The 17,316-nt window shown below is 44.3% G+C and overlaps 1 protein-coding gene across 1 annotated transcript in view; it reads left to right on the top strand.

Annotated features, from left to right (window-relative positions):
* LOC130281673 (alpha-2-macroglobulin-like protein 1) overlaps positions 1 to 17,316 on the top strand; it is a 181,047-nt gene that overhangs the window by 107,094 nt on the left and 56,637 nt on the right. The window contains exons 15-18 of the mRNA XM_056529138.1: positions 3,325 to 3,480; positions 4,792 to 4,923; positions 7,378 to 7,489; positions 11,527 to 11,605. Coding sequence (XP_056385113.1) covers positions 3,325 to 3,480; positions 4,792 to 4,923; positions 7,378 to 7,489; positions 11,527 to 11,605 — 479 coding nt within the window. The remainder of the gene's footprint in view (positions 1 to 3,324; positions 3,481 to 4,791; positions 4,924 to 7,377; positions 7,490 to 11,526; positions 11,606 to 17,316) is intronic.

Below are 17,316 nucleotides of genomic sequence, written 5' to 3'. Positions count from 1 at the left end.
GATATGGGGCAGGAATATGAGGAGGGGATATGAGGTCGGAATATGAGGAGGGGATTTGGGGTTGGGATATCAGGAGGGGATAAGGGGTTTGGATTTAAGGACGGGATATGAGGACAAAAGCTTCCTCCTGCTTTTCCTCCCCCACAAGGATAAGGTAGGATAAACGGGGCAGCGCCGGGTACTCAGCTAGTATATACAGTATATATAAAACTCAATGTGTGTGTATGTGTGTGTATGTTCCAGCATCACATCCAAATGGCTAAAGATATTAACATGAAACTTGGCACACATGTTACTTATATGTCAACAACAAACATGGGATAGGTAATTTAACCCTTAACTTTTTGTTTCAAGTCCTATACAAGTCTATGGGAAATATATGTTACTGCATAATGTCAAAATGTCTGGAGATACTTCGATAATACTTGGTCACATGTTACTTATATGTCCACTTAAAATATAGGATAGTTAATTTAACCCTAACTATCCCCATTTGTGAGGGTCAGGGTTTCTGTTTAAACTCCCATGCAAATCTATGGGAAATGTATGTTCCCACATAACTTCCGTACGGCTGGAGATATTTCAATAATACCTGGTACACATATTACTTATATGTCAAATAAAAATATATGATAGTTAAATTAACCCTTACCTACACCCTTATATAAAAGATGGGTTTTTGTTTCAAATCCCATGCAAGTATATGGGACTTACGTTACCTTACTCCACAAGCTCCGCTCTGCATCTCCTGGTGAATGTGTCAGTCCATCTTGCAAGCCACACCCCATCCCACAAAGACATGCCCACTGTTTAAGCCCCACCCCTTTTATTCTCTAACCTTTTTGTGCAATTGTCTGGCTTGCAAATCACGCCCAGTCCCACAAAGTCATGTCCCCTTCTATTTTCAGCTTACAATATCTTCATCACAAACCAGTACTACCTGAGGACAGGATATGAGGATGGGACATAAGGACGGGATATGAGGACAGCATATGAGGACGGGATATGGGGTCGGGATGTGAGGTTGGGATATGGGGTTGGGATATGAGGACAATAGGGGTTGGGATATGAGGTCGGGATATAAGGACGAGATATGAGGTCAGGATATGAGGACGGGATATGAGGACGGGATATGAGTTCGGGATATGGGGACGGGATATGGGGTCAGGTTATGAGGATGGTATATGACGACGGCATATGAGGACAGGATATGAGGTTGGGATATGAGGACGGGATATGAGGTCGAGATAGGAGGATGGGATAGGAGGTCGGGATAGGAGGACGGGATATGAGGTTGAGATATGAGGACAAGATATGAGGATGGGATATGAGGTCAGGATATGGGGACGGGATATGGGGCCGGACTATGAGGATGGGATATGAGGACGGGATATGAGGACGGGATATGAGGTCGGGATCCGAGGACAGGATATGAGGACAGGATATGAGGTTGGGGTATGAGGTCGGGATAGGAGGATGGGATAGGAGGTCGGGATATGAGGTCAAGATAGAAGGTCGGGATATGGGTCGGGATATGAGGTTGGGATATGGGGTTGGGATATGAGGACAGATATGGGGTTGGGATATGAGTTCGGGATATAAGGACGAGATATGAGGTCGGGATATGAGGATGGGATATGAGGTCGGGATATGGGGACGGGATATGGGGTCAGGCTATGAGGACGGCATATGAGGTTGGGATATGAGGACGGGATATAAGGACGGGATATGAGGTTGAAATAGGAGGACGGGATTTGAGGTTGAGATATGAGGAAAAGATATGAGGATGGGATATGAGGTCGGAATATGGGGACGGGATATGGGGCTGGGCTATGAGGACGGGATATGAGGTCAAGATATGAGGACGGGATATGAGGACAGGATATGAGGTTTGGGTATGAGGTTGGGATATGAGGTCGAGATAGGAGGACAGGATAGGAGGTCAAGATAGAAGGTCGGGATATGAAGACGGTTTATGAGGTCAAGATAGGAGGTCAGGATATGAGGATATATGCAATTCTATAATAAAAGAGAGACAGAGCTTCCCATGGGATTGTACCGCCAGTACAGCCAGGTGCAAACACGTTAGTGCATAAGTGAAACTTCTCAGTCAAAAAAATGGTGGTGCAGCTCCCCGGCGTCGGCCTGGAGGGATCTCCAGACGATTGTGGCAGTAATGAGGGGTAGAGGGGAAAGAAAACAGACTTTCAGCACAAACCACTCGGACAATATTGGAGATAAAATTTTTCTTGATTCCAGCCAAACAACAACGCGTTTTGAGGCTACACCACCCCTTTGTCAGGTTAACAGGCTTGTATGCATGTACATTAAAACAGCAGTGTTTATGAAAAGCTTTTACCGCTGATGAGTGTAACAAAACCGCCCCCCTGAGTGTGGGGGCTTGGTCACTGTACTCACCAGGTGTTTTACATATATCATGAATATACTTAAAATTCAATGTGAAGTTAAACATTTTGTTAAAACATGAGAGTACAAAGTGCTTAGTATGATTAAAAACATATTTAAACAAGCATTCAGGGATTGGTGCTATCATTAGATGCGCCGTTTTTCCCCCCTCTACCCCTCATCACAGGATATGAGGATGGGATATGAGGATGGGACATGAGGACGGGATATGAGGATGGGATATGAGGACGGTATATGAGGTCAAGATAGAAGGACGGGATCGGGGGATGGGATTGGAGGATGGGATGAGGATGGGATATGAGGACCGGATATAAGGTCGAGATATGGGGACGGGATATGTGTATGGGATATGGGGTCAGGCTATGAGGACAATATATGAGGATGGCATATGAGGTGGGAATATGAGGACGGGATATGAGGTTGGGATAGAAGGTCAGGATATGAGGTTGAGATATGAGGTCGGGATATGAGGTCGAGATATGAGGACGGGATATGGGGTTGGGATATGACAGCAATTTATGAGTATGGGATGTTTATTTTCCTTCCCAACAAGGATTAGGAAGGAAAAACCGGGCAACGCTGGGTACTCAGCCAATATATATATATATATATATATATATATAGATATATATATCTATATCTATCTATATATATATATATATATATATATATATATATATATATATATATGTGTGTGTGTGTGTATATATATATCCCATGCTAAACCACATATCATTATATTTTGAGATGTACATTCACAATGACAATACTACAGTTGAACCAGGAAGAACAGGACTTATCATCAGAATCTCAAGCAATTGTGTCTCAGCATAAAATAAGTATAATATCAAAAGGATTTTCAGATTTTCAAATAACACATGCCATTTATACAATTAGGTGAAACTTAGCTTCTCTGAAGAACAAGTCCGACCTGGGGAAAATGTGAACCTTGAAGTTACAGCAGAAGCCGGGTCCTTGTGCTCTGTGCGCTCTGTAGATAAAGGATACCTGCTCAAAAACCCTCATTCTGATAATAATCTGATATCAGATGTGGTAAGTTTTAATCAATTCTTAGGGCTCGTTCACACATATGGATTTAATTGCTGGGGCAAGTTTGAATGGGAGCAGGCTCTCTGCATCAGATTTTTGGCAGTGGTATTTCTGCTGCGGAAAATCCACTGCATACCCCATTGACTTCTTGCTGCAAGTTCACAATAAAAATTTGCCTGTGTGAGCAAGCACTGGATTTTTATCCATAAATTCCCAAAATAAGCCATACCCACTGCATGTACCTTTTTTTGGGCCACAAAAGCTGCAGCCAAATGTAAGCTGGGAGCCAACATGGAGTAATGAAACATCAGAAATACATGGCATTTTTGTATTTAGTGTTATTTTTACCCTTTAGGGAAGTTTTTATGGCTCAGTAGCAGTTTTTCAAAATCCGTGCCTGCTCAGAGTAAAACATTTTCCATCCAGCAGAAACTCTGCAGGTTGAAAATAATGCCCCTTTCAGAAACTCTGTAGGTTGAAAATAAAGCCCCCTGCTTCAGTTTTTCTGAGTCTCAAGATGAAAGAATCACATGACTTGTAAAAAGAAAAAAGTGCACAAGAAAAAAAAATGCCACCTAAAATGCCTATACAATCCACACTACTTTTGAAAAAGCACCACAAAATTGGCATAAGGCTAGGTTTCCACTTGTTTTTTTTTCTGGCAGTTTTTGGAAAACTGCCACTGCAGTTTTTGAGCCAAAGCCAGAAATGTATTCAAAAGGAAAAGGACATATAAAGGAAGAACTTATACTTCTCCTCCCTTATGGATCCACTTTTGAATTTGGCTCAAAAACTGCAGTGGCAGTTTTCCAAAAACTGCCAGAAAAAAAAAAACAAGTGGAAACCTAGCCTTATAGATGAGCATAAAAGAGGGGCAGGTTTTGCAGCATTTTTTTTTTTAATTAGGAAATGTTTCTAGAGGTTACAAGTCAGGTTCTTTAACTCCATAAGTAAACCACTTCTATCTTTTTTTTAGATGTAATTCTCTAATATATATTTTATCTTTATATATGATGCAACTCTGTTTATACTTTTGTTTGATGCAAACTTTAGGCATTTTCCATGCTTCCCATGGGGCCTTTTTTTCCTGGCAGTGTCTTTTTTTATTCCTGGAAGAGGCTCCTTTACTCCATATAAGCTGTTAACAGTTTCCATTAAACTTCTAAGGTTGAACTGACTCCCCTTGTATTGTATATACACTTTTTCTTAGTGGCCACTTTATAATATGTTTACTTTAGTCTTTAACGGATCTTTTATTACATTACTTATGATAAATAGATGAAAAAATTATTTTGGTTCTGGTCTTATCTGCAGACTACAAGACTGAGGCAAGCTGGACATGAATATTCATACTGGTTTCTGGAACCTGGCCGTGATGAAGACCACTGCCCTGAGAATACCACAGCTAGAACTGAAGAAATCTTTGATGTTTACAAGTTATTTTTGGTAAGACAAAGTTACTCAATATTACTTTTGCGGTATTTTGTGTATAGGAAACATCAAATATATTTTAAAGATAAACTGACGGCCTGTTCACCCGCACTAAACCCAAGACACTGGGTTATAAAGTGGGTTAACAGCATTAAAAGAAGGGATCACTAACAAAAATTTGTCAAAAGTCGCAATTTTGTGCGCAAAGGTACTTTTCTAGGCGCAAAGCTACACCACCTACCAGTAAGCGTGAGAATCACTTCTACCTTCTGCAATTCAACCTTTAACTTCTTGTGGTCGACAGCGTCCCACTCCCCTTCTATGACACGTGCTCAGGAGCTGAGCGTGGGTCATAGCTGGGTGGTCCTGGCAGCTATCTGCCATCAGGACCCATCTCTAATGCCAGACATCACCGATCACAGTGATGCACGGCTTTAACCCCTTAGACACTGCAATTAAATATGTAAAACATGTCCCGGCAGCTCTGTGAAAGTAAGAAAAAAAAACACCTAACCTGCCAAATTCAGGACCCGGGAAAGTGTCTACTTCCCTCCCTCACAAGCGTCTAGAACAAGGGGTTCGGTGAGTCAGTCCCGGGGGTTCGGCGGGGGAGGTCGCAACAGGACAGGCAAACCAAGCAATTGCTTGGGGCCCCGAGCTGGCCCGGGGCCCCGAGCAGAACCGGTTCTTGCCTGTCCTGTAGCGATGGGGATATTCCCCCCATTACTATTAACTCCCTGTTAAAAACGCAGGGCCGCCGGGACATAGCGCACGCCGGGACGTCACTGACGTCCCTTGCGTTTGCCCATGGAAACGAAGGCGCCGAGGACCGGGGGATAGAGAAGGAGGAAGACGCGCGTTGGCCAGCTTGGTAAGTGACCAGCGGCACGTCATCTTCGGTGCTCTGACCACCGGTCCCGAGACCTACTGCTATTGCCGGAGCGGTGGTCAGAGCACTGAAGTGGGCAGTACACAGGCATACAGCCTCCAGCCATACACTGTATATGGCTGGAGGCTGTATGTCTGTGGGGGAACACTGCCTACATCAGTGGTCTTCAACCTGTGGACCTCCAGATGTTGCAAAACTACAACTCCCAGCATGCACGGACAGCCAACGGCTGTCCGGGCATGCATGGAGTTGTAGTTTTCTAACATCTCGAGGTCCGCAGTTTGAAGACCACTGGCCTACATAATGTGGGGGAACACTGCCTACCTAATGTGGGGGAACACTGCCTGCCTAATGTGGGGAACACTGTCTGCCTAATGTGCAGGAACTCTGTCTGCCTAATGTGGGGGAACTCTGTCTGCCTAATGTGGGGGAACTCTGTCTGCCTAATGTGGGGGAATTCTGTCTGCCTAATGTGGGGGAACACTGCCTGCCTAATGTGGGGGAATACCGCCTGCCTAATGTGGGGGAATACCGCCTGCCTAATGTGGGGGAACTCTGTCTGCCTAATGTGGGGGAACTGTCTGCCTAATGTGGGGAAATACTGCCTGCCTAATGTGGGGGAACACTGCCTGCCTAATGTGGGGGAACTCTGTCTGCCTAATGTGGGGGAACACTGCCTGTCTAATGTGGGGGAACATTGCTTGCCTAATGTGGGGGAACACTGCCTGCCTAATGTGGGGGAACACTGCCATTGTTGCGAAAATGACATGAGAGTGGCACTTGCCAAGGTAAAGCCACGCATTTCTGAACTGGTCTCTGAAAGACAACAGCAGAAGTCACATTGATTTGCAGGAAATATTCATGATGTTTTTGTGTGAAAATCATGTTTTCATGGTTTTGTTCTTTGTTCTTAATGGTTTTGTTCATTTTATCCACCTATGTATAAATATATACTTAAATATATACCTCCTATGTTTTGAATTTGAAAAAATCATATTTTATTTTTCCAATTAAGAGGGGTTCAGTGAATGCGCATAGAAAACTGGTGGGGTTCAGTACCTCCAACAAGGTTAAGAACCACTGGTCTAGAAAAAGTGTATGTGGTAGAGCTTTTCTAACCACAGCAGAGCTGCGCAAAATTTATCATCCTGCTGCACCTTCTCAATAAATAAACATTCATGCTAAAGGGGGGGGGGGAGGAGGGCAAAGTATATCAAGCAGCTAGAGAAGACAACAGGGGCCACAGAGGCAATGCATATCAGCAGGATAATTTACAGGGAACATATCCAGGTAGTGTGGTGGCTTTAGAATTTCTTTTTTTATATGTACTTCCCTTGAGTACGCCTTTAGGGCTGAGATATACCTTTATTAGGATGTCTGGTGTGTGATATTTACATGAAAAGGGGTCTGATGCATGGTCTATATTCATTTTGGAGTCTGCCAAAGGGGGGTCATACTGTATGTATCATCTGTAAGCTACTTGTCCTCAAATTTGGAATCTCTGATGTCTTTTCAGTCAGGTTAAAAAATAGTATTTTCTAATATTAACGCTTCTAACCGTTCTTTGCAAATTTTTTCAGACACAGGATCTACTGATTTTTACCAACACTGAGGTAAAGGAACCAGTGAAATGTGTCTCACATGACATTGCTATGCGCTCCTCTATCAAAAAGAAGAAACCTGGCCATAAAGGTATTTCTGTAAATCAAGTTTGTAGTTTATGGGGATTTGGAAAATCTCTTTATGTTAGAAGAGTCCTCCAATTTTTCTCACTACACGGACCCCCATATATCAGCAGTAATCTGTATGGTAACTTTTCCTCAATTGTTCACTTTCCTTCTATAGGGAAAAATGGGCATTGCACAGTGCCAATAATGATCTCTCGTGTTACAATATTAATTGGTTCCAGGATAACCATTGTATGTTAAGACCATAACTCTATGGAAATCTGGTAATTGGTTCTCAAGTCCCCAAAATGTCATCCAAAAATATGAAAAAATGAGATCTGCAGCCATAGAACACTTATCCCCTATCCACAGCATATCCAAACGCTGGGGCTCCTGCTCTGCTGTGGCTCTACCAGCGCAGGAGGTATTTCGGCTGCAGCATGACACCGCAGCCAACATGCCCCCTCCATGTAGCTCTATGGCAGAGGCGGAGATGCAGCATTCGTGCATCTTAGTGAGGTCGATGACACGAACATTAGCTGCGCTGAGCAGCGGCAATGCCGGGTCCCCATACGGGAGATTGTGGGGGGGGGTCCCAGCATTCAGACTCCCAGCGATCAGACACTTATGGATAAGTGTCCTATGGCTGCAGTACTCTTCTCAAGAAAAAAAAAAAAGTAGATGACTAATATAGAGAAAGCATATAAAAGTAAGGAAGAGCTGCTGGAAGCTGTAAATCACTGTCTATGTAGAGGACAGGAGCTTCTTCAGGGTCCTGTAAAGTACACACTGTGTGCACTGGTGTCCAAAGGAGCAGCTAAACCTGGCACAGATAAAGTGTAGTCCAAACTTGTTGTACCTCCCTCTACTCTAGGGAGATGCTACCAGCCAGCTAGTCAGTGCATGCACTTCAGTAATACAGGTGTTTTACCAGTGAAATGTCCTTTCTGATTGGTCAGTTCCTCCAGCCATTGGACTGTCCATAGCATTGTATGTTGAATATGATTTAAAGTTACAATGGTCCAAAAAAGACCATTGTATGTTGAGGCCATTGTAAGTTGAGGAACCATGGTGCTACATGCCTATGGCGCTAACACTGCCCTATCATGTGTATAAATAGTTTTCTAAACATGTATCCATATAATAAGTATAATCAGTACCTGCAGTATGTAAAGACAAACTTTGATTGCGACACACACACTGGGCCAGAATTACCAGTCTATTAGATACAAAAACTGTAAGATTTGCTCAAATGCAAAAAGATTGGTTGTTTTAGGGAAAGCATCAGTTTTTGTCTCAGATTGATAAATCCAGGTCACTGCATGCAAATGATCTTCTTCCAGTAGTCAGGAAGGTGGAGCCATTAGGCAAAATAGTCACAGTTGCTGGCCCCTCTGTAAATTTGCATAAAAATCAGCATTTTGAAGCCAATCTGTTCAGAATTGGAGCAATTTTAAGGTTATGTTCACACATTATTAAAAAAAACAAAAACATTTTTTTTAAATCAACTGATGCCAGAAAGTTGAACAGATTTGTAAATAATTTCTATATAAAAATCTAAATCCTTCCAGTACTTCTGAGCAGCTCTATGCACCAGAGGAAGTTCTTTTCTTTTTGAATTTCTTTTCTTTGTGACCACAGGGCTCTCTGCTGACACTTTTGTTTATGTAAGGAACTGTCCAGAGCAGGAGCAAATCCCCACAGCAAACCTATCCTGCTATGTACAGTTATTATTATTTTATAGAGCACACTATTGGATAAAAGTTTTTTTATATTTAACACTGTGGGAACATGGATTCATGTCCTGTAACTGTTATTCAAAAGTTGGTAAATATTTTGCTGATGAGCCCAACAATCATCTCGTATCTGTTTGTGCAAAGCATTTGGAAAATTTTAAGATCCTTTAACTTTTTTCACATTTTGTTATTGGGTTGCAGCCTTGTGCTAAAACAAAAACACCCCCACTGCTGCTTTCCAAGTGTAGCGAGGCAGCGGCACCTGTCTTCTATTCAGAGAGCAGAGCGCTCACCCACACAGACAGGCTAGTAAAAAAAATGTTTATATTCATGAGAGGGGAGGCCCTGGCAGTGAATATGGAGAAGGCAGGGGAGCTCGGTGTGCCGTCTCCCTGCCTCCATTGCTTACTTGTAAAGGACTGGCTACCGACTGTGCCATCCACCCTGACAGAGCTTGAGGAGATCTGCAGAGAAAAATGGCAGAAAATCCTCACATCCAGTTGTACAAATCTTGAGGCCTCATCCCCAAGAAGACTGGAGGCTGTAATCGCTGCCACTGAGTACAGAGTAAAGGGTCTGAATACTTATGCTACAGCAAAGTTTCAGTTTCTCCTTTTCAATAACTTAGCAAAAATTTCTAACAATCTGTTTTCACATTGTTATTATGGGATATTAAGTGCAGAATGTTGGAGGAAAACTTTTTATTTTATTTTTTTATTTTAGCACAAGGCTGCAACATAACAAAAGGTGAAAAAAATGAAAGGGTCTAAAAACTTTTAGAATGCACTGTATGTGTACACTACATTTTATAAACAGGTACAGGTGTACTCCATAAAACTCTCATGCTGCATGTTCCAAAAGTAGCTATATGCTCCCATTTACCAGATGGAGATCACAGGAATGTACTTTAGGCCTCCAGTGGTTCCCGTTGGTATACCTTTCATTTTACCCATATAGAAAAGCACAGCAAACAACTCTTTTCTATATTGTGGCCAACCCTAAAAAACAGATAAAGTTTACTTGTCTTCTCAACATTGTGATCAATGGCCGACATGCGCCACTGTAGGGTTACACTGTACATCCACTGTATACTTAAGTACCTTGAGAAGGACAGATGACACGGCACCCGGAACACTTCTTGCAAAACTTACTGCTTTATTGCTTACAGCAGAGTATACAGTAGAGGATATACTTAACCCTTGGAGGACATGCAATGTCCATTTTGTTTACATTTTCTGCCACAAATATAATTTTTTCATTGCACCATACCTTATATGGAAAACATGAAAGATTTCATTACAAAATACAATTGGTTGAGCAAAAAAAACAAGCCCAAATATGGGTCTGTGGATGGAAACACTAAAGAGTTATATTTCCTAAAGGCAAAGGGGAAAAATGAAAATGCAAAAAAGGAAATTGGCTGTGTCCTTAAAGGGGGTCAAGGGAAATGTGTCATCAAATAAATTACCTATTTTAAAAAAAATTTTTATATATGAGACATATTTTTAAGAATTCTTGGTGTTGGTTTTTTCTAGTTTAAAATTTTCATATATATATATATATATATATATATATATATATATATATATATATCATCTTTGATGATAAGGAGGAGGCTGAAAGGTGATCTGTACAGCATAAAGCTGGTCAATAAATGCTGTAAAACAAACAAACCAAAAAAAAAAAAACAGTTCGAGCAGAGCTCAGGCAGAATTTATGCCCTAATCATAATGTACTAAAATTTAATAAACAAAATGTACAAATAGAAAATAGAAACAGAGACACAAAACCACAATGTATTTCACTCCACTGTAACAAGATATTCTTTGCTGTAAGATGAGGCTTCTGAAAAATTTCTGTTTTCTTAATTTTAGGAAAGTTTTAAACCTAGACAAAACTTTAAAGGGGTACTCCGGCAAAAATGTTTTATTTTTTACTCGGCCTGGGGTGCTACCATTACAATAATAAATTTTAACTTACCTACCGCCACTCCCCCAGTGCCGATCATATCTCTCTTCTGTTCTCCGACCCGAGTCTTCTTCCTGGTTTTGCAGAATGACACATCGCACTGCACACTGGTAATCACCAGCTGCTTCGATGTCCCGTCTCAGCAGTGTGATGTAACGGGCCACAAAGAAGCCTCAATACATGACACTACACCTCAGCCTATCACCTTCCCAGGCAGACGCAGTGTGAAAAGTCATGCCCCATAACCAGGAAGAAGACCAGGGCTGGAGAACAGGAGAGGCAGCACTGAGGGAGCAGCAGAAGGTTTTATTTGTAAAACAAATGTATTTATTAGTAATCTAATATTTTCTGTTTCTAGAAACCAAAAAAGAGATCCAGAAACCTTTTACAAGAACTTACTTTCCAGACAATTGGATTTACAAGTTAGTTTCTATCGGGTGAGTATGTATCCACTTTAATATATCAACACCATAGCTTTGAGCCATGCACTTACATAGATATGTTATTCTCTGTCATGTCCAATGTCCCAATGTAAACTGAATATCTACCCAAAAATGAAAGGTTTTCAGGTAAAGCCAAAAGTAGTCAATTTGGGGAAATTCTGCAGTTTGCGTAACTCTCATTGACTTTAAAGTGGTAGTCCGGTGAGAAGCAACTTGTCCCCTATCCACAAGATATGGGATAAGTGTTTGATCACAGTGGGACCGAGCACTAGGACCCCCCTCAATCTCCTGCCCGGCACCCCAGCTCTCAGAGAGGAGCGCGTGCTACAGATGGTGCGTGCCCAGCGATGGGCCCCCTCCATCGATCAAAGACTTATCCCCATCCTGTGGCTCGGCTTATAGAGATTAGCTACCATATATGACCACTAGCAAGCCATTAAAGTTTTGTCAGGTTTGACCCCAGCAGATCACTGATTCACCAGGAGATGAAGGTCAATCAGGTGGTAAATGGATGGCACATGTAATACATGAATGGCTCCTCTTCAGCAAAGCAAAAGCTGCTGCTTGTTAGCCCTTCTTTAATGTGGCTCTTAAAGATTGTTCTATGTCATATCCATATGTCCTCATATGGCATATGAATAGAGGTTGTCCAGATGAAACAGTTCCTTTTAGTCAATGTACAGATAATTTATTTCTCTGAAAGCAGACATAGAGGCAAATATAAATCATAAGCAATCAGCACGAAGGAATAGATGATCCTATCATTGCTACATTTATACTTAGGTAAATAATTCTTAGTTAAGTCACTTTTTCAAAGCTACTCTTGTAGTCATGGGAGCATTAGGGAGGTATAGAGAGCACTCAGGAGGTAAGATGCTCAGCCTTTTTTATGCTAGGGTACAATACTACATCAACAGTTTAAAAAACAAAACAGGGGACAGGAGGGCTTCTATGTGCAGGACCGATGATAAAGTGCTGTGTGCAGACAGGTGAGTAATACACTCACCTTGTACAGTTGTGTAATGTCAGAGACACAACGCTCACAATATCGCATGGAAACAGCACAATAAAATCAAGCTGGCTATCGCAGACTTCCCACGTCAAGGACAGCGTGCAGGAGATACAGAACCAGACACAATGGAGAAATGGAAGTAATTCAGTGCTGCCAGGCTTCAAGGAACGAGGTAGGAGACCAGGGGTACACTGGAAACTGTTTTATTCACACACAACACGTTTCAAGGCCGTAATGGCCTTTTCATCAAGCGCGCAACATCACATAAAACACCAGGTAATATAAGGATCTAGAATCACGCCACAACAACGGAAGTGACGATCGGATAAATACACCCATTTCGGGATGCATTTCAAGATACACACTCAGCATTCATAAAAACAAGACATACACATATCAAATCACAATAATAACAAAAAATCTAAATAATACCAACAATAAGGAATAATCATAATAATATAAAAATAAAAATATAAATGTACAAAAATCATCTGGTGGTTCTCTCAATCATTTCATTCAATCCCTCAGGATTTAATGTGTTAGCCGTAAATATCCAGAAGGATTCACAATTAATCAATTGTTGGAATCGATTAGGGCAGTTTTCAGGAATAAAATCTATTAGACACAGCAATAAACCACCATTATATTGATGTTTGTTAATTCTGGCACATAAAGTTTGTATGGTACGGCCTATGTATTGAACTCCACATTGACAAGTTAATAAATAAACTACATAAGATGAAGAGCAGTCCGCAAAAATCTTAAACATAAATTTTTCTCCTGGATTCTGAAATAAAACTTCTCACCCCCCTTCAGGTATCCAGGCGCAACAGAGGCACCTCAGATTTTTACAACCAAAGATACCAACATTTGGAGGATTACCCCAAAGGGGGGGGGGTCCCATATTTCAACATTTTTTAGTTTTTTTAAATTCTGCTCGGGGCTAGATGGTTACGTAACATTTTGGCATGCCGTAATGTTAAGGCCAGTTTCTTGGGGATCATTACTTTTAAAATAGGGTCCATTAGTAAAACCGGCCAGTGTCTAGATTGGATCTTCCGAATTTTCTCAGTGCAGGAGTTATAATTTGTAATGAAGTTAAACATCGTCTCGGAAGTGGTCCCTTTCTTCATTCTTGTGTTTCTCTTCAGTTTTATTATTATTAATAATCAATTTTTTTTGCTGTAGTTTACTTACTATGTTAAAAGCATCTTTTAATACTTTTTTGGGATACCCCTTCTCATTAATACGTTCCCGTAGTATATTTGACTGTGTTTTAAAATCCACAATAATAAATAATCATAATAATATGAATATAAAAATATAACTGTACTAAAATCATGTGGTGGTTGTCTCAATCATTTCATTCAATCCCTCAAGATTTAATGTGTTAGCCATAAATATCCAGAAGGATTCACAATTAATCAATTGTTGGAATCGATTAGGCAATTTTCTCAGGAATGCAATCTATTAAGCTCAGCGATAAACCACTTGTGTCGCCGCCATGTACTGTTGTTTATGGAGCATAAATTTGTTATTTGTATTATATTGATGTTTATTAATTCTGGCACATAAAGTTTGTATGGTATGGCCTATGTATTGAACTCCACATTGACAAGTTAATAAATAAACTACATAAGATGAAGAGCAATCCGCAAAAAAATTCTCACCCCCCCCCCCTTTCAGGTATCCAGGCGCAACAGAGACACTGTCACGATTCGGCTTCCAGGTAGTGGATCCTCTGTGTCAGCGAGGGATTGGCGTGGACCGTGCTAGTGGACCGGTTCTAAGAGGCTACTGGTTTTCACCAGAGCCCGCCGCAAAGCGGGATGGTCTTGCTGCGGCAGTAGCAACCAGGTCGTATCCACTAGCAACGGCTCTACCTCGCTGACTGCTGAGAAGGCGTGGGACAGAAGGACTAGGCAGAGGCAAGGTCAGACGTAGCAGAAGGTCGGGGGCAGGCGGCAAGGTTCGTAGTCAGGATGGGTAGCAGAAGTTCAGGTACACAGGCTTTGGACACACTAAACGCTTTCACTGGCACAAGGCAACAAGATCCGGCAAGGGAGTGCATGGGAGGAGGACAGATAAAGGCAGGGAGCAGATGGGAGCCAATTAAGCTAATTGGGCCAGGCACCAATCATTGGTGCGCTGGCCCTTTAAGTCGCAGAGAGCTGGCGCGCGCGCGCCCTAGAGAGCGGAGCCGCGCGCGCCAGCACATGACAGCAGGGGACCGGGACGGGTAAGTGACCTGGGATGCGACTCGCGAGCGGGCGCGTCCCGCTGTGCGAATCGCATCCCCGACGGCCATGACAGTGCAGCGCTCCCGGTCAGCGGGACTGACCGGGGCGCTGCGGGGAGAGAGACGCCGTGAGCGCTCCGGGGAGGAGCGGGGACCCGGAGCGCTAGGCGTAACAGTACCCCCCCCCTTAGGTCTCCCCTTTTCTTTGACCGGTAACTGCCTCCCCTGGGATGAGGACACCGGGAAAGAATGGAGGGTTTCCTCAACGGCAGGCGGTACAGCAGGAGTGGGAATGGGGAGGGAGGGCAGAGGGCGAAGCCTGGCACGGGGCAGTGTGACACCAGGACGGGGGCCATGAGGAGGCACAGAGGTTTGCCTGACGGGACTGGGAGGGGGGGAGAGGCACTTCCTATGGCAGGCAGAGTCCCAGTTCTTTATCACCCCGGTGGTCCAATCAAGGGTGGGGGAATGAAGCCGGAGCCATGGCAGACCGAGGAGGACCTCAGAGGTACAGCTGGGGAGAATGAAGAACTCAATCCTTTCGTGGTGGGGTCCGATAGACATCAGGAGGGGTTCTGTGCGGTAACGCACGGTGCAGTCCAATCTGGCTCCGTTGACCGCGGAAATGTAGAGCGGTTTGGCGAGACGGGTCACCGGGATGCTGAATTTATTAACAAAGGACTCCAAAATAAAATTCCCGGAGGCACCAGAGTCCAAGCAGGCCACGGCTGAGAGGGAGGAGTTGGCTGTAGGAGAAATCCGCACGGGCACCGTGAGACGTGGAGAAGAAGACTTAGAACCAAGAGACGCCACACCCACGTGAGCTGGGTGCGTGCGTGCGTTTCCCAGGCGTGGAGGACGGATAGGGCAATCCACCAAGAAATGCTCGGTACTGGCACAGTAAAGACAGAGATTTTCTTCTCTACGGCGATTCCTCTCTTCCTGGGTCAGGCGAGACCGATCCACTTGCATGGCCTCCTCGGCGGGAGGCCCAGGCGAAGACTGCAAAGGATGCTGTGGGAGAGGTGCCCAGAGATCTAAGTCTTTTTCCTGGCGGAGCTCTTGGTGTCGCTCAGAAAAACGCATGTCAATGCGGGTAGCCAAATGGATGAGTTCTTGGAGGTTGGCAGGAATCTCTCGTGCGGCCAGCACATCCTTGATGCGACTGGATAGGCCTTTTTTAAAGGTCGCGCAGAGAGCCTCATTATACCAGGATAGTTCAGAAGCAAAAGTACGGAATTGTATGGCGTACTCGCCAACAGAAGAATTACCCTGGACCAGGTTCAACAGGGCAGTCTCGGCAGAAGAAGCTCGGGCTGGCTCCTCGAAGACACTCCGGAGTTCAGCGAAGAAGGCCTGGACTGTGGCTGTGGCAGGATCATTGCGGTCCCAGAGCGGTGTGGCCCAAGACAAGGCCTTTCCTGAAAGAAGGCTTACTACGAACGCCACCTTAGACCGTTCTGAAGGAAACAAGTCCGACAACATCTCCATATGCAGGGAACACTGAGACAAAAATCCACGGCAGAGTTTAGAGTCCCCATCAAATTTGTCCGGCAGGGACAAGCGGAGGTTAGGAGCAGCCACTCGCTGCGGAGGAGGTGCAGGAGCTGGCGGAGGAGATGGTTGCTGCTGTAGCAGAGGCAGAAGTTGCTGTAACATGGCGGTCAACTGCGACAGCTGCTGTCCTTGTTGGGCAATCTGCTGCGATTGCTGAGCGACCACTGTGGGAAGATCAGCGAGACTTGGCAGCGGCACCTCAGCGGGATCCATGGCCGGATCTACTGTCACGATTCGGCTTCCAGGTAGTGGATCCTCTGTGTCAGCGAGGGATTGGCGTGGACCGTGCTAGTGGACCGGTTCTAAGAGGCTACTGGTTTTCACCAGAGCCCGCCGCAAAGCGGGATGGTCTTGCTGCGGCAGTAGCAACCAGGTCGTATCCACTAGCAACGGCTCTACCTCGCTGACTGCTGAGAAGGCGTGGGACAGAAGGACTAGGCAGAGGCAAGGTCAGACGTAGCAGAAGGTCGGGGGCAGGCGGCAAGGTTCGTAGTCAGGATGGGTAGCAGAAGTTCAGGTACACAGGCTTTGGACACACTAAACGCTTTCACTGGCACAAGGCAACAAGATCCGGCAAGGGAGTGCATGGGAGGAGGACAGATAAAGGCAGGGAGCAGATGGGAGCCAATTAAGCTAATTGGGCCAGGCACCAATCATTGGTGCGCTGGCCCTTTAAGTCGCAGAGAGCTGGCGCGCGCGCGCCCTAGAGAGCGGAGCCGCGCGCGCCAGCACATGACAGCAGGGGACCGGGACGGGTAAGTGACCTGGGATGCGACTCGCGAGCGGACGCGTCCCGCTGTGCGAATCGCATCCCCGACGGCCATGACAGTGCAGCGCTCCCGGTCAGCGGGACTGACCGGGGCGCTGCGGGGAGAGAGACGCCGTGAGCGCTCCGGG

The sequence above is a fragment of the Hyla sarda genome, chromosome 7, assembly GCF_029499605.1.
Source record: "Hyla sarda isolate aHylSar1 chromosome 7, aHylSar1.hap1, whole genome shotgun sequence".
Lineage (NCBI taxonomy): Eukaryota > Metazoa > Chordata > Amphibia > Anura > Hylidae > Hyla > Hyla sarda.
Note: the sequence above shows the minus strand (reverse complement) of the source record. Positions and strands in the feature narration are given on the sequence as shown.